The sequence below is a fragment of the Geotrypetes seraphini genome, chromosome 3 (genome assembly GCF_902459505.1).
Source record: "Geotrypetes seraphini chromosome 3, aGeoSer1.1, whole genome shotgun sequence".
In the NCBI taxonomy this organism is placed as follows: Eukaryota; Metazoa; Chordata; class Amphibia; order Gymnophiona; family Dermophiidae; genus Geotrypetes; species Geotrypetes seraphini.
The window spans coordinates 249,606,913-249,627,872 of NC_047086.1; the positions used below are offsets into that span (position 1 = coordinate 249,606,913).

General features: G+C 42.7%; 1 protein-coding gene across 4 annotated transcripts in view; it reads left to right on the plus strand.

Moving 5' to 3' along the window:
* Positions 1–20,960, plus strand: part of LOC117357330 (adenylyltransferase and sulfurtransferase MOCS3-like) — a 117,251-nt gene that overhangs the window by 80,776 nt on the left and 15,515 nt on the right. For all 4 annotated transcript variants that reach the window (XM_033937725.1, XM_033937726.1, XM_033937724.1 and 1 more), the window contains 4 exons: positions 4,131–4,248; positions 10,087–10,195; positions 17,122–17,184; positions 20,723–20,886. In XM_033937725.1, coding sequence (XP_033793616.1) covers positions 4,131–4,248; positions 10,087–10,195; positions 17,122–17,184; positions 20,723–20,886 — 454 coding nt within the window. The remainder of the gene's footprint in view (positions 1–4,130; positions 4,249–10,086; positions 10,196–17,121; positions 17,185–20,722; positions 20,887–20,960) is intronic.

A 20,960-nucleotide genomic window follows, 5' to 3' on the forward strand; every position in this document is an offset into this window, starting at 1 on the left:
AACCTTACAAGCAGGCTTAGTTTATTGTCCCAAAGGTATCAGGCCGCAGGGGCCAGTACTCACAGTCAGGATCTACCATCCCCCCATCCCAATCACTCAAAAAACACACAATCCTCAGCCTGCCTTAGGCCCCAAGGCCTACCTGTCTACCCCCTCATGTCTAGTGGGTTGAAGTCAAGCATCCCCAACCATTACAAAAATTCACCATTTAGCCCTTCTCTCTGTTTCTGGCTGGATATCTTTTTCTGATTAGATGTGTTCCCACTGTAAAGATTTTTAGCCAGCCCAGACTACAACCAACTGCATATCCCTTGAAAACTTTGCATCTTTGCCACCTCCCTGTATAATCACAAAATACATATCTGTATGCACAAATGCTGCTATTTACAATTTAATTTTTGTATTCCACATAATACCGTTTCATCTCAATGTGGGAGTATCCGCCCAATACTGATAGAGCCTTCACTTGATCCCTCAGACACAGCCAATTACCATCCGGTCTCAAATCTATGTTTCATGAAAAGATCATCTTCACTCAGCTCTCTATTTTCTGTGAAAAATCATTTTCTTTCCACCCTAAATAGTCAGGATTTAAAATCCAACATAGCACAGAAACCTTAATAACAACCCTCCTGAGTGATGTACATTCACACCTTGACAGACACCATATCATTTGGGCAATCTCACTAGATTTAAATGCTGCCTTTGATCTGGTACACCATCTTCTCCTTCACCGTCTGCAATTACATGGACTACCAGGAGCAGTGCTATCCTGATTTCAATTTTTCCTTACTAACAGGGCCTTCAAGGTATGCACATCTCTCTCTCAGTCTCCTATCTACCCACTAAATTTCAGAGTACCCCAAGGCTCCATTCTCTCTCCCTTCCTATTCAACCTTTTCTTAAGCCCCCTTGCATCAGTAATCCATGCGCAAGGAATCTCAGTCCATTTGTACACAGACAACAGCCTCATTCTCTTCCCAATAAACCTCTCAGCCCCATTGATGTCACCTTTGCAAAACTGTTTAGACTTGTTTGCAAATTGACTATCAAAAAAATAGACTTGTATTAAATAAAGAAAAGACAATTGAGTGTTGGCTTACCGGCAATCTCCCAAAACCACCTAACATACACCTTTTTGGCAATAAGATCACTCCAATCGGCAATTTCCAATATCGGGGGGTAATCCTCCACTCCCAACTCTCCATTCTCTCTCAAATCTCAGCCCTGAAGCGAGTATTTTTGTATTTCACCTGCTCCACACAATTTGTCACCTATTTACTCACAACACTCTCAAAACTGGATTACTGTAACATCATTTTCACAGGGATCCCAGATTACAGTATAAAAAGACTACAAACTCTCCAAAATGTGGCCATTAGACTGCTATGTAAATCTAGTAGGTATGATAGTCTCCAGTCTTCTACAGTCTCACCATTGGCTCCCGGGCAAATAGAAGATCATGTATAAAGTTCTCCTACTGACTTTCAAAGCTTATTGGCTTGGAACTCTGGACTATCTTACTTCTCTCACCATCCCCTACAATCCAGGCCATTTCTTATGCTGCCAGAACAGTTTTTGCCTAATCGCTCCAGGTCCAAGACAAGCACAACTTGAGTCCACATGTAAATCAAATATTTTACTTTATAGGCCCATCTGCCTAGAATGCTCTCCCCCCTCTCTATTTGTAATATCCCCCCTTTTAAGGAATTTAAAGTTTCCCTCAAGACATGGCTGTTCACCCAAGCCTTCCCACTCTCTTAATATAAATATATGAACATCCACACCATACCCAGTCTTCTACCACAAAATTGTGCCCCTATCTCTTGACTATTACTCCACTTTATGTGCTGAACAAATGATATTCTGTTTTACTTGGCATCCATTCCTATCAAGTAGAATCCCTTTTTAGACTGTCCTCCAAATCTCTTGTTTTCTACTTCACTTTTACATACTGAATGATATGCTACTTTCCTACCTACATATTGGCATTCTTTTTCTACTCTGTCTTTCTTAAACTGTAAACCATTTAGACCTGTTCAGTACAGTATAACAAATATGAATAAATGTAAAAATATAAGGTAACATATTTCAAGAAACTGGAAACAATCTAGGAATATTAACATTCTTAAAGCAGCAGTTCTTAGCTAAAATTCACTGCATTCTCAATATGTATTCTCTAAAAAGCACTGATTTTGCCATCTTTCTAAAGGTAAGATAATCCATTATTTGTCTTACAAAAAAAGGCAGATCATTCCAAGCTACAACTGCTTGGTACGAGAAAGATGATGCAAACATTTTTATTAACTTAATCCCCTTAAGACACGTGTCAAACAGAAGGCCCATGGGCCGAAACCAGCCCGCTTGACCATTTTATGCGGCCTGCAGTGACTGTGCACCTGACACTACACTCTCCAGAAAACTCCTTGAGTCCAGACTCCCCCACCTACCACCTTCCTGCTGCTGAAATTTTAAAATCTTTGGGTAGCCGACGCAAAACCAGCCACCCGCCATCTGCCTGCCCCGGAAATGTTCTTTCTGCAGTGTCCTGCCTACGCGAACACTTCCAGGGCAGGCGGACAGCGGGAGGCTGGCTTCGCATTGACTGCCCAAAGATTTTAAATTTCAGTGGCGGGGAGGTGGTAGGTGGGAGAACTGGGGACTGTCATACCATAGGATACAGCTTAGAGGAGAGGGCTGGGGTTGGGAATGAGGGAAGGATATGTTGCATGGGCTTCAGGAGGGAGGGGGTTTGGGAAAGCAAGAAGGACAGATGCTGCATGGGCTGGGAGGATAAAGACTGCACGGGCTGGTCTTAGAAATTATTTAATTGGCCAAAATAGGGAGAAATATAGTACAAAACCCTCTGTGTAACATCCAATCTATAACATAGTTTTAAAATTAGTTAGAAAAATGGTGCAGCAGAGAAGAGGGACGGAGATAAGGAGAGGCGCTGGTACCAGCTGATTGCCTACAGGATGTGCCTCTCGCTGCGATGATGGAGAGGGGAGATGGACTTGGAGAGGGAGAGATGGACGGGGGAGGAGGGCAAAATGGGGAGAGGGAGAGATATAAGCAAAGAGATAGCAGAGGCGGGATAGCAGAGGGACCCAACAGTTGAAGGCAGTCTACGGACACATGAATTCATATCAAGCCAAAATATTAAGCAATTCAAGGGATTAGGGCAGTGTATCGCAAACTGTGTGTTCCCAAGTCCATCTCCTCCTCTCCCCCTGCATCTACCTTAATTTTGTTGTAAAATTTATTGCCTGTAGTGGTTGCGAATTTAGCAAGCCACAGAGCTCTCCTGCCGCTGCTCCTGGCATCTCTCCACTGCAGCCCGCCCTCAGTGACAACTTCCTGTTTCTGCTGGGGCAGATGCAATGGAGAGAAGAAGCCTGGACTAATGGCAGGGTAGTTCTGTGAATCGCATTCACTATCGCCGCTCAGCAGCAACTTTTGCATCAAATTAAAGGTAAATGTTGGTGCAGGGGGGGTGAATTAGATAAACGCTGTTGGGGGGAGAAGGGTGACAGGATCAATTCCAGGATGGAGTGCACTGAAAGAGCTAACCAGTAAAAAATAAATAAATAAAAGGCAAAAGCGAAGAAGCCAGGGAGATGTGGGCTCACCTTCTTGTTGCTGATCTGCTCACACAGGCCTGCTCATGCATTCCCTTTGCCAAAGTCTTTTCTTCACAAAACAGGAAGTCACATAAGATGGAAGTACTCCAGCAGAGGGAAAGCCTGAACAGGCCTCTGCAAAATAGATCGGTGGCAAGGGGGCTGGTGCCACTGTTCATGAATTGGTGAGTCTGTTTTTTTCTGGAAACAAATCAATTCGAATCGATTCACCCGAAGTGAATCGGTGGATCAATTCAAATCGGGCACCTCTAGTGTGCATTCATGAATGCATGTATATTTTTGTGACTTGGTCATTTTAGTCTCTACAAGTACCGTTTTTGACATTTATATCTCATTTTTCTATTTGTCTTCTTAAAAGGCAAAGTTATTTTATGTGAATCCAATCAGTTTTCATAGAGGAAGTAAGTTTTTAATTTCTTTGAAATTATTATGGAATGTGTTCTGTTCTATATTGAGCTATTTTCCTTGATGGTACCATTTTTTTAAATATGACATAATTGCAGATTGCTCAGATAATGTTCCCACCCGATACCTCGTTAATGATGCCTGTGTGCTAACTGGAAAACCACTGGTTTCTGCTAGTGCACTAAGAATGGAAGGACAGGTAAACGAAGTGAAAACAAAATGTCTGAAATCTAGATTTTAATAATTTGTCAAATAGCTCTGAATTGATGTTTTCAGACTGTTGGGAACTATTTCTCACATACTTTCCTTACTCTCCAGCCTGCTGTGACTTGTAAAAAAGTCTTCACATCCTTGTATATTTTTCACATTTGCTATCTCAAGAAAGTAATTCAAAATGCATTACAGTAGCACTTTGTTTCACTGATACATACAACATAATCTACATTATGTCGAGCTCCATACTAATGGAGATGATGCGGTATATAAACCTAAGGTTTAGATTAGATTAGATTAGATTATCAGTGTGAAAGAACAACTATAGAAGTATTTGAAAAGTAATTGAGAATAAGACATCAGATATTCTTCATACCTTTTGTCATACCAAACCCAAATTACCTCCTTTCTGAAAATTAGTATAACAAGTCCCATAACAAGTTACACTGAGCCCTTCTGCATCCCAGTCGCAGTAGTTAAACAATAATGAATACTCATGGATGAAGGATCAACCCATTTTCTTTTCTATCAAGTGAATTTGAAGCAAAGAGCTAAACAGGTGAAACATGGAACTATGGAAAGAACTGTGTGCTAAAGTTATTCAAAGGTACAGATTTAAGGGAAGGATATGTGAAGATATGTTTGAATGTCCCTTGGAGAACTGTTAGGCCCTTCATTTAATTGTAAAGTGAAAACAGTTTGGCATCATCAAGACACTACCTCAATCAGGCCATCCCTACAGAGTCAGTAGTCGTGAGTTAAGGGAACTGCTGAGAAAGGTCAAAGTGAGCATTAAGATTGCCCTAAAACAGGGATTTCAAACCTGTCCTCGGGGCACATGCAGCCAGTCGAGGGTTTCAGGTTATCCCCATTGAATTCAGTGAGGACACCATAAGAGCAGTCACATTTGTACACAAATGTCATACCATAGGATACAGCTTAGAGGAGAGGGCTGGGGTTGGGAATGAGGGAAGGATATGTTGCATGGGCTTCAGGAGGGAGGGGGTTTGGGAAAGCAAGAAGGACAGATGCTGCATGGGCTGGGAGGATAAAGGCTGCACGGGCTGGTCTTAGAAATTATTTAATTGGCCAAAATAGGGAGAAATATAGTACAAAACCCTCTGTGTAACATCCAATCTATAACATAGTTTTAAAATTAGTTAGAAAAATGGTGCAGCAGAGAAGAGGGACGGAGATAAGGAGAGGCGCTGGTACCAGCTGATTGCCTACATGATGTGCCTCTCGCTGCGATGATGGAGAGGGGAGATGGACTTGGTGGAGAGGGAGAGTTTGGAATCTACTCATGTTCAGATAGCTAGACCTTAATTGGTCTAGTGCAGGGGTAGGCAATTCCGGTCCTCGAGAGCCGGAGCCAGGTCAGGTTTTCAGGATATCCACAATGAATATGTACGAGATGGATTTGCATGCACTGCCTCCTTGAGATGCAAATCTATCTTATGCATATTTATTGTGGATAACCTGAAAACCTGACCTGGCTCCGGCTCTGAGGACCGGAATTGCCTACCCCTGATCTAGTGGCGCATCCTAATATAAAGGTTACTACATGGACATCTATCAAGATAAATAATGAAAGATGAAATACATGTGGTATAGTAGTACATTTAATAACATAAGTATTATTCTTTAAATGATGAATCCATTTTGTATGTACTGTAGTTCGGCAAGATCACAGTAATCAGAATTGCCACAAGACCAATGTGGTCATCAAAGTGAAAGCTATCCAGATCCTCAGACAATAGGGTCAAATGCACCAGCTTATCACATAGACCGGGCCCCCTGATTAATCTAATCTAAATCTTGGGTTTATATACCGCATCATCTCCGCAGATGGAGCTCGACACGGTTTACATGGTTAGGGAAGGAACGGAACTCCAGTGGAATTATATAAGTATGAGAGAAGAGAGGTTGGTGTGAGAGTGCCAGGAGCGGGACGGGGTTACGTTCTGGAGAAGAGCCAGGTCTTCAGATGCTTACAGAATGGTAGAAGGGGGCTCAAATTGCGGAGAGGGGAAGGGAGACTGTGCACAGTCCTGCTGGGAAATTAGTATGAATGCCAAAACATGCCAGTGTTGATGTATGGTATTGGCCACTTCATGTCCCTTGTCTGAACACCTCACTGGACAAACAAAGTTCAGTGAGGAGGTTCCACATGTAACAATAATGCTCTTTTGAAAGCTTTTTGATTTTTTTTTTCTGGGATATCCTGGGCTTCAAATCTAGTAACTAGTTCTTGTGCCTGTACTCTAAATTAGAGTTAAGTAAAGCATATGTATTTAACTGACAAAAACTGTCCAATAGTCAACGAATCACATAACAGATGATAATGACAACTTTTATAGCTTAGTAATATATTATGATCCACAGCTTTTCCATACTAAGTAATATATAAATGGAACTCGCTTCAACATGGAAGAGAATGATGATCAATGTTAACTGAAAATTTGAGATTAGAGTCGAGAAAATTGAGTCAAGCGATAAATTAACCAATTGGACAGATGTAAAATTCCAAACTGGGATTATTTCAGGACCATTTTCTATATCTTGTTTAAGTATTGGTTTTTGGTCCTTCACTTTTGGATGTTATACTGGTTATGTGGGAGAATGGCAAAAAGGAAGCCACTGCTAGCATGCATCCATATTAAGGGACTTTGCAGTATTTTTGCAGAGTGCTTTTTTTGTGTTGTCATAGGCGGAGAATGGAAATTAGACATTTTCCCCAAAATTCTATATGTGACACCTAAAGTATGTGTACACTGGTGCACCTAGCCGATCTATGCTCACAACTTAACTGATTAATTGGCCTAATAGATGCTAATTGGGACTAATTAAAAGTTATGCTCACAACGTAGCGCAAATTTGAAAAGTGGATGTGGCCAAGGGCAGATGAGGAGTGTTCCTAAAAGGTTGTTATAGAAAGCATTCAATTCGTGCATAACTTAAGTGCAGGCATTTAGGCCTGTTTTTAGCTGGTCTAAACAAGTGCACCTAAGTTATACGTGTCACACTGGCACAAAGTGCAATTTTATAAAAGGTACGCACACTTTGTAGAAATGAGCTAAGTGCTGTTCTAGTTGGTTGCTGAAATTTTAGACATGGTAAATAGAATCAGGTCTTTTGTGAATAGCACACTGCAAATGCATGCTAATTGGTACTTTTCCAGTTACAGCAGGACAGTTTACCACCTCCTAAATAGAAGGTACTAGGTATTTCTGTGCTAACTCCAAGCACAGAACTATCTGGGGAATGCACTAAAGTCAGCGATCGTCGTTAAACCTATTTTCACAGCTTTAGCAACAATCGCTGATAACCAACCCAATACACAAAATGGCCCACCGTGTGTTTTTCCCCTCGATCGCCCATTTTCTGATGCGGCCATGCAAATTAGCTAAAACCTCATGCAAAATAGCCAAGCAATTGATGTACTAACATCGCTTGGTTATTTTGCATCAGATTTAAGCGATCATAAAAACTGATTGCTCTAGATCCAAGGGGAGGGACCTGAAGCATCTTAGCCAATCAGGGTCTTAGGCCCTCATTGCAGATGGCGGCCTCGGAGGAGCGGGATAGACTGAGCCACCCCTCCTCCCAACTTTAAAGGTACCAGGGGAGGTTGAGGGAGGGGAGCCTCTTGTAGCAGGAGGGAGTGGGCATCACTCCTGCCATTTTTTCAGTTTTGGGGGGGGGGAAAGCATTTGGTGGCAGGAGGGATTGGGTATCCTTCCTACTTTTTTTTCAGTTTGGGGCGGCGTCCAGTGGCAGAAGAAAATGGGCAACCCTCCTGCCATTTTTTTCAGTTCGGGGAGAGGGAGCGTTTGGTGGCAGGAGAGAGTGGGCACCCTCCTGCCATTTTTTTTGGTTCGTGAGGGGGCGGTAGCTCAGGAGTGCTGCCACAGGGGAGTGGGCATTGCATGGGGATGGAGGCTTTTTTCCTTTTTTTTTTAACACGCACAACATCTGTGCCATTAAAAAAAACAAAAAATCAGAAGCCCTAACAGCAATGACAGGAGGCTGCTTCCCCTGTTAGGGCTCTGCGCATGTGTCAATCGCTCACTGAGCGAATGATTGGTCGTGTTTGCATGATAATGATTTGCACCTCCGTGCAAATCATTGGCATGAAAACTTGATAGTGCATCCGATCGTTGCTGGAGAATCGGCTGGATATGTATACCAATAAACAAAAATGAAAAAGACAAGGATGTCAATGGGCCCCAAACAAATTTTAAAAATTGCTATGCCCCCAACATATCAGCATTCATCTTTTCATATTTATAACCTAAACATAAAGGAAAGTTGAGTTCCTATTAGTGTCGGGAGCAGCATGGCTCTCTGCGCTAAAAACCGCTAGCGCGGTTTCATAGAAGAAGGGGTTAGTCTCCCTTCCCGGTTCATTCCAGCCAGCTCTATATCTTTCAAAGATCATCAGCCATATGTCAGATTCAGCCATTGAGTGACAGTAAGGGAGGACTCCTGCCTTCATTGAACCAAGGTGCTTGTCTTTGCTAACAAGAAAAGTAGCTCTTTCACATTAGCTGGTCAAATATCTAATGGTGGAAAAATCACTAAGGAAAAAGGGCTGAGGGGTAATTGATATTTTTTATATTCTGAAAGTAAAGTTATTATGATGATCCGTATCAAAAAATATTTGATAAACATGCATGACCAGAACAAATTGTCCCAAGATGATCCCCCTTTTGCCATGTTATAAAGGAGCTGAGAATTAAAAAAAAAAAAATATGAGGCCCTATATATTGACAGTATTAGATATTTCTCTCCAAGGCTTAGGGCTCCTTTTACTAAGCTGTGTTAGGGCTTTAATGCGCGGAATAGCACAGCATTGAGTTGGCGTTAGTCCTAGCCGCGTAGTGCGCGGTAATTTCCTGTGTGCGCTAAAAACGCTAGCACACCTTAGTAAAAGGAGCCCTTAGTTTTCTGTGCTCACCTTGCTCCCTTTCCATGCCTCTGCTGTACAGTTTTTCATCCCTTCCCCATCTTTGTCTGTCCACATTCTTTGCTGCTGTCTTCTTCTGTTCCTTGTGAACCTCTTTCATACCCCATCTCCCTGCTTTTTTCTTATGTGCGTCTGCCAGACTCTGTTTCATTTCCCACACCCTTCATTACATGTATGTCATTGCACATAAGGCGATACCTTTATATTGGACCAACTTAACGCATTTCTTGACATTATTTAATATTGAACAGATCATTTAGCCTCACTGTGTTCATGCGTAGACCAGACTGTGTTAAATAATATTCTCATGTATATTATCTAAACAGTCCGTTGTATATTAATGTCATAAATTTAACCATATATAATCAATATAAAGAGGTAATACAAAATTTGTCAATGAGATCTCTAAACTCATATACAATGTTGCTTGCAGAGTCTGTCCGTAACTTTCTAAATTTGACAGAAGAGAAGCAATAACTTTAAACTAGAGAATGACCCGGGGACAAATTTTTCCCTGTCCCCGCAGGAACTCCCAGCGGTTTTATCGCTATCCCTGCCCCATTCCTGTAAGCTCTGCCTTAACTACACAAGCCTCAACACTTATGATTTTAAAGCGTTTGAGGCTTGTGCAGATGAGGACAAAGCTTTCAGGAATGGAGCAGGGACAAGAAAAGAACTTGACAGGATGGGAAAATGAGTTCCTGCGGGGACGGGGAAAAATTTGTCCCCATGTCATTCTCTACTTTAAATATCTTTAGAACTTGAATGTTTTATATTTTATATGTTTCCTGAATGTGAACCTAAGATTTTGCTTCTTTCTGATTGATGGGTAACTATATCTTTTTATTTTTAAAGCTCACTATATATAACTATCAGGGGAATCCATGCTACCGATGCCTTTTTCCAGTGCCACCTCCAGCAGAAACGGTGACTAACTGTGCTGATGGTGGCGTGCTTGGTGTAGGTGAGACTTTTTAAATTAAACCTTTGAAGAGATAATATGTAGAATCCTTCAGAAACCGTGCACTTTCACAGTTTGCTAATTGCTCATTAGTGGATTGGCCATGGGAAGGTGGTAATTTTATGTCAGGGTACTTATAAAATTTTCCAAACACCCCAGTATTGCACAAATACTCATTAAAAAAAAGATTTATACTTGCTAAAGGGGGGAGTTGTAAATGCATGTGAGTACTCTATTAGAGAATGACACGGTGGCGGTTACCCGCGTTTAGCCGCGGGTAACCCACCGGAACAGGGAATGAAAAATAACAGTCGCTGCGGGGACGGGGACAAGGCCATTCACCGCCCGTGGAGCGGTGAATGGTCTTGTCTCCGCAGTGAGGCATTTAGGATCGCGCGGTCCCCGCAGCCACCGCTCGCCCGTAACGTTTAGCCAGCTCCCTCCCTCTACCTCACCTTAAATTCTGAGTTTGCCGGCTTCCATTTTCCTGAGCCGCACGCGTTCAAAAAGCCGTGCACGCGAGGCTGCGCGAGTCCATCAAGCTTCTCCTCTGACACAACCGGAAACAGGAAGTGACATTGCTGAAGGGTTAGAAGGAAAAATGTGCCTTTTTGCAGATGATACCAAGATTTGTAACAGAGTAGACACCGAAGAGGGAGTGGAAAATATGAAAAAGGATCTGCAAAAGTTAGAGGAATGGTCTAATGCCTGGCAACTAAAATTCAATGCAAAGAAATGCAGAGTAATGCATTTGGGGATTAATAATAGGAAGGAACCGTATATGCTGGGAGGAGAGAAGCTGATATGCACGGACGGGGAGAGGGACCTTGGGGTGATAGTGTCCGAAGATCTAAAGGCAAAAAAACAGTGTGACAAGGCAGTGGCTGCTGCCAGAAGGATTCTGGGCTGTATAAAGAGAGGCGTAGTCAGTAGAAGGTGTTGATGCCCCTGTACAGGTCATTGGTGAGGCCCCACTTGGAGTATTGTGTTCAGTTTTGGAGACCGTATCTGGCGAAAGATGTAAGAAGACTTGAGGCGGTCCAGAGGAGGGCGACGAAAATGATAGGAGGCTTGCGCCAGAAGACATATGAGGAGAGACTGGAAGCCCTGAATATGTATACCCTAGAGGAAAGGAGAGACAGGGGAGATATGATTCAGACGTTCAAATACTTAAAGGGTATTAACGTAGAACAAAATCTTTTCCAGAGAAAGGAAAATGGTAAAACCAGAGGACATAATTTGAGGTTGAGGGGTGGTAGATTCAGGGGCAATGTTAGGAAATTCTACTTTACGGAGAGGGTGGTGGATGCCTGGAATGCGCTCCCGAGAGAGGTGGTGGAGAGTAAAACTGTGACTGAGTTCAAAGAAGCGTGGGATGAACACAGAAGATTTAGAATCAGAAAATAATATTAAAGATTGAACTAGGCCAGTTACTGGGCAGACTTGTACGGTCTGTGTCTGTGCATGGCCGTTTGGAGGAGGATGGGCAGGGGAGGGCTTCAATGGCTGGGAGGGTGTAGATGGGCTGGAGTAAGTCTTAACAGAGATTTCGGCAGTTGGAACCCAAGCACAGTACCGGGTAAAGCTTTGGATTCTCGCCCAGAAATAGCTAAGAAGAAAAAAAATAAAAATAATTTAAATTGAATCAGATTGGGCAGACTGGATGGACCATTCGGGTCTTTATCTGCCGTCATCTACTATGTTACTATGTTACAGGAGAGGAGAATCTTGATGGACTCGCGCAGCCGCGTCTTTTTAAACGCGTGTGGCTTGGGGGAAAAGGAAGCCGGCAAACTCAGAATGTAAGGTGAGGTGGAGGGAGGGAGCTGGCTAAACGCTGCGATCAGGTAGGTGGGGGCTGCTAGACTGTGAGATCGCGTTTGTTCCCAGCTCATACTAGGAAGGAGGGAGTGAAAGGAAAAAAAATTCTGGGCCAAGGGGATGAAGAGGGAAAGAAAGAAACCCACAGCAGGAAAGAAAGGGGAAGACAGGCAGGTGAGCCAGATGCTGGAAGGGGGGGGGGGGAGAAAGAGGGAAAGAAGCTAGATGGGGTTGAATAGAAGAGACACGCTGGTATGGAAGAGGAAGATATGGGAAATCTGGACAGAGGAAGGTAACAGAAAGAGGGGAAATTATGTGCATGGGGCATAGGGACAGAGACATAAAGGGGACATGCCATGGGGATGGTATATGGACACAGGGGGGGGGGCAATGGCAGATACATAGGAGAGATATTAGAAATGGGGAAAATAGGAACACAGAAGCGAGATAGTTTGTGGGAATGGGACAGGGACAGAGCTCGAAGGCTCCAGAAGCTTGCACAAATTACATTGTAATGTGCCACGAAAATAAGAGGGAGGGAGGTAGGCCACGCGAGAGGAGCTGAAGGGTGGTAGAAAGGAACAGATTGTAAAGAGGGAGGGAAGGGTGGTGGTGGAAAGGAATAGAACAGACATTGAAAGAGGGTAGAGAAGAACAGACCCTGAAGGGAAATGTGGAAGACAGAGTGGGGAGAAGATGCTGGAAGGGAAGAAGACAGATGCCAGACTATGGGGGAGCGGAGGGAAGAAGATGGGTGCTAGACCAATTGGGGGAGGGTGAAGGGAGAGGCACAGTAACAGCAAATGGAAGATGCAGAGAGAAGACACACAGTGGATGGAAGGAATTGAATGAGAAGATGTGGAAAGCAGAAACCAGACAACAAAGGTAGAAAAAAAAATTATATTTATTTATTTATTTTTTGCTTTAGGATAAAGTAGTATATTAGTTGTGTTGATAAAAATTTATAAACAAAGCCCTGCTAGCTGAACATCTCTTTCTCTAGTTCAGCAGCAGGAACTTTGATTTATAAGAAAGGAATAAGCTAAATATTACAGTACTAAGGCTTATATGGATGCAGCAGGGACGGTGACGGGGCGGTGAAAGGGATGACGGTGACGGGGCGGTGAAGGGAATGGCAGTGACGGAGCGGTGCAGAGGATGGTGGGCCGGGGACGGGGTGGTGATGGGGACAGATTTTTTTCCCCGTGTCATTCTCTATACTCTATCACAACAATGTTTCATGTATTCCTTTGTAAATGTAATCACTCTTACTGAAGTATTACTTTCTTATTTTTCTATGTAATAAAATTTAATAATTCAGTTTCCAAGAATCCTTTAGATACATTAAGATAAGTTGAATTATGACATTTTATTATATAGAAAAATAAAAGTAATACTTGAATATGAGCGATTATATTTGCAATGGAATAAGTGATAGTGACCACTGAGGAGGCCGGCCGGCCAGCCAGCGACTCATAGAATGAGTTTGTCTATGTAAAACAAGTCACCGCTGAGATCTAGAAAGTTATTTTAAGTTGTGGTATGAAGATTGTCGAGCGCTGGTCTTTAATAATTGATGACTGTGTTACCATTGCCATTAGATGTCACTATACTGACTGTATCAAAGGGATTCATTATCTCCTCTATGCCACAGTATCAGCGCTAGTGCTGCCCGATACAGGGCAAAAAATTTTGATTTGATTCGATTCAGCCTATTGAATTGATTTTTTGATTCGATTTTCCTGCCCAATTGTGTGTTTTTTTCAAAAATCCTAGTCTGTTTATTTTATAGCCTCTTTACCCCCTTTGCCCTCTCCTACCCACACTGGCACTGTGGTGTAAACAAAATAAACAAAAAAGACTTTTCCTCTCTAAGTTAAATCCTAGCTCACGTTCGCAGTCTAACACCAGCTCTGGCAAGATACACATTTCAAATCTTACATATTTTAATCACAAAACAGAAAATAAAATTATTTTTTCTACCTTTTGTTGTCTGGTCATTATTCAAATCATATTGGTCCCACGCTTTGGTTGAATTCTGATAATTTGCTTGCTAGGATTTCCTGCCCATTTGTCGTTTTCTTCTTTCTCGTTGCTAACCATCCATCTTCCATCTCTGTCCTCCCTTTCCGTTTCCTTTCCCTCCCCCAGAGGTCTGGAATCTTTCCTTTTTTTTTTTTGTCTCCATCACCGCAGCTGCAGTGATGGACCCTACCATCCTCAGATCCACCATTTCTTCTTTTCTTAACTACCCTTTCATCCAGCATCTCTCCCTCCTTCCCCACCATCCCAGGGTCTCCCTTTCTCTTCCCAACTACCCTCCTATCCAGTATCTCTATCCCCCACCCCCCTCCACACCGTCTCTTGTGTCCAACTTCTCTCCCTTTCTGTTCCTTCCCTCCCTGAATCCCTTTGTCCACCATCTCTCTCCCTCTCCTCTGTTTTTAGACCCATTATTTCTTCCCCTCCCAGTCTGGTATATGCACGTCTCTTTGAACTCCGCCTTCCCTCCCTATCCCAAAGATGTCCCCCCTGAAGGCCTGCTCCCCCCCCCCAAGGCCTGCATATTCACCCTGGCCTCCCCACTCTTACCTTAAGATAATCAGCAACCTGCAGAGAGGATTGTAGTGCTGTAGTGATCTTTGCAGGCTGCTGTTGTCCTCAGCACCACATTGGCTCCATCGTGGTCCCGCCCCTCTTCTGACATCAGGGGCAGGAATGCGGCAGAGTCAACATGGTGCTGAGGACAACGGCAGCCTGCAAAGATCACTACAGCACCATGATCCTCTCTGCAGGCTGCCGATTATCTTAAGGTAAGAGTGGGGAGGCCAGGGAGGTAAGCCAGAGGACGTTTCAAAGGGCCAAGTCAGCATTTCCCGACTGACCCTCCCCCCTCGCCCCCTAAAGCAGTAGCGGCAAGCCAGCAAGAGGCTGCGCTGCCTCTCCTGCTTTAGGGGATGAGGGGAGAGGGTTGATAAACGAATCGGCGAGGCCAATTTTTTATTTTTTTATTTTTTTTTAAACAAATCAATTTGAATCAATTCACCCAATTCGAATCTGAATCGATTCAAATTGGAAATCGGGCAGCACTAATCAGCACCACCACTGAATTATGACATTCCTGAGACCCCTATAATCCAAACAAACACAGAGCACAGTATATACCATAAAGTTGTCTGTAAGGTAAAACCTTTGATTTTTCTTTTATCTTTATCTTTTATGTTATAATTTTTATGTTTTGGTTATTTATGTTGTTTTGTTTGTTTTTAAAATTATGATTATGTATGTTTTAGCTAGAATCTGCTAGAGATAGGTGGAAATACAAGAAAAATAAATAAATAAATGAAAACATTTTAACTTCTGCTTTTGAGATATGAAATACACTTGTCTAGAACAATTAGGCTAGGTAAGCCTTTATGGATACTCTGGATAGGGCTAAGGACAGGAAATTATGAATTTTTAAAATTTATGTTGTCTAGCTAACTTTCATAATTATGTTTTAAGTTTAAATTGTAAACTGTTTTTGTCTTTCAAAAGTTAAGCGATATATCAAGTTTTATAATATACATAAACATAATTTGATCTCCATGTGCCATATCCTCTTGAGCTAGAATTGGATTCTACTCAAAAGGTCACATATACTTAGTGGCTGCTAGTCTGGGATTTTCAACAGCAGTCTCTGAATAATGCTGGTAAAAATCATCTGGCACAATCCAGATAGGGCTGGGGCAGAGTGAGGCAGACTATTCTGAAAACTTGGCTATTCTCAAAAATGTAATACTTCCTCCCTCTATGGTATATTAAGTCCCTCTAAACATTCTTTATACTAAGTTCCTGTATCCCTTCATTGGAGTTCCTTCTTTATATCAATTCCTGTCTACGATTGTGGAGAGGATGTGGTATACAAACTTTAGGTTTAGTTTAGTTTAGTAATGACTAGTTATTCAATTTACTTTACACCTACTAAAAAGTTTACATTATGGGGAAATTTATCAAGGTGTGCTACTGTTACAGGGGTCTCAAAGTCCCTCCTTGAGGGCCGCAATCCAGTCGGGTTTTCAGGATTTCCACAATAAATATGCATGAGATCTATGTGCATGCACTGCTTTCAATGCATTTTCATTGGGGAAATCCTGAAAACCCGACTAGATTGCGGCCCTCAAGGAGAGACTTTGAGACCCTTGTGTTAAAAGGAGTTATTTTACCACAAGTTGTGCTCATGGTCTCATTGGATAAAATGGGCCCTGTGCTAAAATAGCACGGCTGATGGTAAAATAACCTGTCTTAACAGTAGCACACATTGGTGAATTCCCCCCTTAGTCACCTGCGCAGAGTTGGAAGGTCACTTTGTTGAACAGATTTGGATGCAGTGGCATAGTAAGTGGGGGTGGTCTGCCCTGGGCACCGTCTTGGTGAGGGTGAGGGCAGCCTGCCCCCCCTCTTCCTCCTCCTCCTCCCCCCTCCACCACAGATGGTCTGCGCATGCGTCGGGATCGCTAGAGAGCGATCCCGACAGTCGGATGGGGGCATGATTCCTATCGCCCTCATTTGCATGAGGGTGATTGGTGAATCAGCCTCCCGGACATATCAGATCAGATCCGTGCCCTTTGTGAATCTAGCCCCTAGATTACCTTGTATGTAAGCTGTTTTAAAGAGACAGACTCCTAATCCTGGGATAAATAAGTCCGACTGGAGTAAATACTGTGCTTTCTACCCCCTTTCTGGATGGACTGGCGTTTGTCAGCTGAGTGCAAGTGTCTCTCTCCTTTGGTGATAAGGGAAGTTTCTTCATCCTGAGGTAGTGATTCAGGATTTTCACTGTGCTGTGCCTCTTCCCTGTCACAATATTAATGACTTCATTAGACTACAGTTATAATATTAATGACCTCATTGTACTGCATTTGCATAGGACAGTCAGAGGCTGCTTGAAAGCATGGAAAAAACCACGGCGAGCCATTTTAATAATAGGGCGGTAAAATCTGTACATTTAATGAAGGTTTAATCACTTTAATGCCATCGTTAAATGCACGGTGACTTTAGAGAATCGGCTTCCGAGTGAATATTTATGCTAAATATGTTTTAAGAAATCAACTTCATTATCTTTCTAGTACCTGGAATTATGGGATGCCTTCAGGCTTTGGAAGTACAGAAGATAGCATCAGGAATAGGCAGTATCCTTTTGTGTAAATATTAGTTTTATTAAATTTGAAAATAAAACTACTAGTTAGTATCTAAGCAATGCCCATGACATTCTCCATGTTTATAATGTCTTGCATGCTTCACTGCAACAATAGATGCGATTTCTATGGATAAAGCAGTTCAGTTGCCATTTTAGTCTGCTTGAATGTGTACAAACTGTCAATAAGACATTTAACTAACACTCAGGAACTGACACTGAGAAAACCCAAAATGAGCAGATTAGAGTAGAAGACAATGTTACCTGAACAAATGAGTGCCAGTACTGTTTCATTGAATGTCTCAAATCTGAATGTCATAATCAACATTTATTTATTTGATTTTTTTTAGCCTGTCCTCCCAAAGGAGCTTAGAATGGGTTATAAATCAGGTACTCAAGCATTTTTCCTATCTGCGCCAGCAGGCTCACAGTCTATCTAATGTATCTGGGGCAGTGGAAGATTAAGTGACTTGCCCAGGGTCACAAGAAGCAATGCAGGGCTTGAACCCACAACCTCATTATGCCACATCTCTGCCTTCCTTTCTAAATTTATGCCAGAATCCTTATCTAATATGTCATCACTCTTGCTCCTTGCTGAGCCATGTGTCTCTGTATGTTGGATCTTTCTTTGTATGCATTTTCCACATATTCAGGCAATCCCTGGGTTAAAAACGAGTTCCGTTTTTGAAACTGTATGTAACTCAGATCATGTGTGTATTTATGTTCTCCTGTACAATACACAGTCTATAAAAACATTAAAGAAATAGTCCTCAAATTAAAGTACTGTAGTTTAGATAGAAAGAAAAGATAGGCGGTTTCACTTACCCCTGCCCTGAGCTCTGCCTTTCTTCTCCTCCACAGTCGTGTGCCTCCAGAACAGGCCTTTTCTCTCCTCCATTGCTCCCCTGTGCCTCACCACCTTCCCTCTCCCCTGGCATCTCTCTCCTCTCCGTCTCTTCCATTTTCCCTCCCCCTCCATGATCTGGCATTTCCTCTCCTTCCTTTACCTCTCTCCCTCCTTCCCCCCTGGTCTAGCATCTGTCTCCTTTCCTTTCCTTCCCTCCCATCTCTCCATGCTCTGGCATCTGTCCCTCCCCCTTGTCTGGTATCTCCTTTCTTTCCTTCCTTTCCCTCCCTCTCTTCCTTCCCCATGGTCTGGAATCTCTCTTTCCTCTCCTCTCCTATCCCTGGTCTTTGTTCTCCTTACTGCCCTCCCTCCCTCTCTCTCTCCACAATTGGGTGCATCATTTTTCATCGCCTGCCCTCCCCTCTCTCCTGGTAGGACCTGCAGAAAGGAAGGTCTTTCACTGGCAGAGCAGTGAATTGTGAACACTACCACTGCCAAAGAAGTTCACAATGCTGACTGCACCCAGAGTAGACCGCTACCCCCCTGCTGTTCTGTCCGGTTCCTTCCTTCCTTCCAGATTTACTTCTATTCACAAAGCTGCAGCTACAGTTCCTATTTGCGGCCCATGGCTGACCTGGAAGCCTTCTTTCTGACGTCAGAAGGAAGGCTTCTGGGTCAGCCACAGGCAATATGCAGGAGCCACTGCTCACAGCTTTGTGAAGAGAAGTGTGGCTGGGAGGAAGGAGCCAGCCAGAGGAAATAAACTCCCATGGGAGGGAGGGAGAGAGGGAGGAAATTTGGGACACAGAATAGAGGGAGGAAAGGATGATGAGGGGCACTTTGGGACAGGAAGGGAGGAAGAGGGGTGCATTGGCACAGGAAAGGAGAGGCAGCATCCCGGTTCGTAAGTACAAATCTGACATTCTTAACCCAGCAACTGCCTGTAATTTCAAGCTCATTTTTGAGTGACTTCACACTACCATTCCTTTCTTATCTTTCATTCCTCATTAGTTCCATTCATTGGGCAAGCTTCTCCTCCATTGCTAGCTTTCAGTATCACACTTTCTACCTTCTTGTGCCATAAGCGTGAAACAGCCTTTCTGAGCTGGTTTGTCTGTACCCCATGTCTTACCTTACTAAAATCCTGCCTAAAAACTCAAGGGCTAATATTGAGTAGCATGGACATCATAAAGTTAACCTGATATTTGTATCCAGCTAGCTTTACATCATGTATTCAGTAATTCACAGTTAGTGCTACTGGATATACTCCATTAATGTTAACTGCATTAAGATATCAATTTAATGTTAGTACAGCGCTCTGGAACAACCAGAGTTATGGTGTTTACTTTAGCCGGTGTTTACTTTAGCAATTCAGTTCTATTTGGTGAAATCAAAATCTTACCAGAGAAAGGAAAATGGTAAAACCAGAGGACATAATTTGAGGTTGAGGGGAGACTCGAGAGCAATGTAAGCAAATTCTTCTCTATGGAGAGAGTGGTGGATGCCTGGAATGCGCTCCCGAGAGAAATGGTGGAGAAGAAAACGGTGACGGAGTTCAAAAAAGTGTGAGATGAACACAGAGGATCTAGAATTAGATCTAAGGGCAGACTTTCATGGTCTGTGTCTGTTTATGGCCGTTTGGGGGAGGATGGACTGGGGAGGGCTTCGATGGCTGGGAGGGTATAGATGGACTGGAGTAAGCTTTGATGGAGACTTCAGTAGTTGTAACCTAAGAACAGTACGGGCAGAGCTTTGGATTCTTGCCCAGAAATAGCTAAGAAGAAGAAGAAGGAAAAAAAAAAAACAACAACAAATTTTTAGATTGAATCAGGTTGGGCAGACTAGATGGACCATTCGGGTTTTTATCTGCCGTCAATTACTATGTTACCCTGTTATGCCCAAATCACTGCCTGTTCAGCTAAGAAAAATATATCTGGTTACCTGGTGAGGGGCATGGGATTGATTGATTTATCACATTTATAATCTGCCTGTGCCTGAGGTGGAATAAATCAGAAACATTCACAATCATTAAGATTGACAAAGTAATAGACTTCTTCCAGCAAATGCCCAGAACACCCTTAAAATCATCAAGAGAACATGAACAGATGAATGCAGCCTTTTAAGATTCTAATTTGTCTGGATAACTCCTGCATTGTTTTTGAAGCTGTTTTCAAGTCTTAAACCCTTGCCTGATCAGGGCCTTGTTTATTTTAATGTTTACTATGATAATACAATTTATGGTGCCTCTTATTTGTCTTGTTTATGTGCTGTGACTAGGTCGTAAGCTCCACGAAGCAGAGACTCTCTCTTGTGTATATCTGTGCAGCATTATGTGTATCTGGTACTGTTATAGACCTGAAGATGAGCAGTAGTAAAATGTATCTCATGTTACGATACCCTTCATGTTAAATTGCTGGACTTAAGGTACCTTTTTCAAAGCCATGATATTAAATCCTGGCATGGCAAATGCAACACAGCCCATAGCAATTAAATGGGTTGCGTCGCATTTGCCATGCGAGAATCACTAATGCAGCTTTGTAAAAGGGGCCCTTAGGGAGTTACTTAATTTCTGTTATATATATTTTCCATACACAATATCAGTGCCCCCCTCCTTTTTATGAGAACTTACATGAATAATAGAGAAAAGAGGTCCTCAGTGATGATTCTTAACAGAAATTATTGAAAGCATCCTTTGGCCAGTTTATTCTCATGTTTGATGCACTCGAAGGACGATTTCGCAACATCCGGTTACGGGCTAAAAACCAAAACTGTGCAGTCTGCGGAGCAAATCCCACAATCGGAGTCCTCCAGGATTATGAGGCATTTTGTGGTTCATCGGCATCGGATAAGGTCAGAGCCATAGGACTGCATGTGTAAAGCTTTAATTTTGTGTTCTGCATTTTATACTAATTAAAACAAAAATT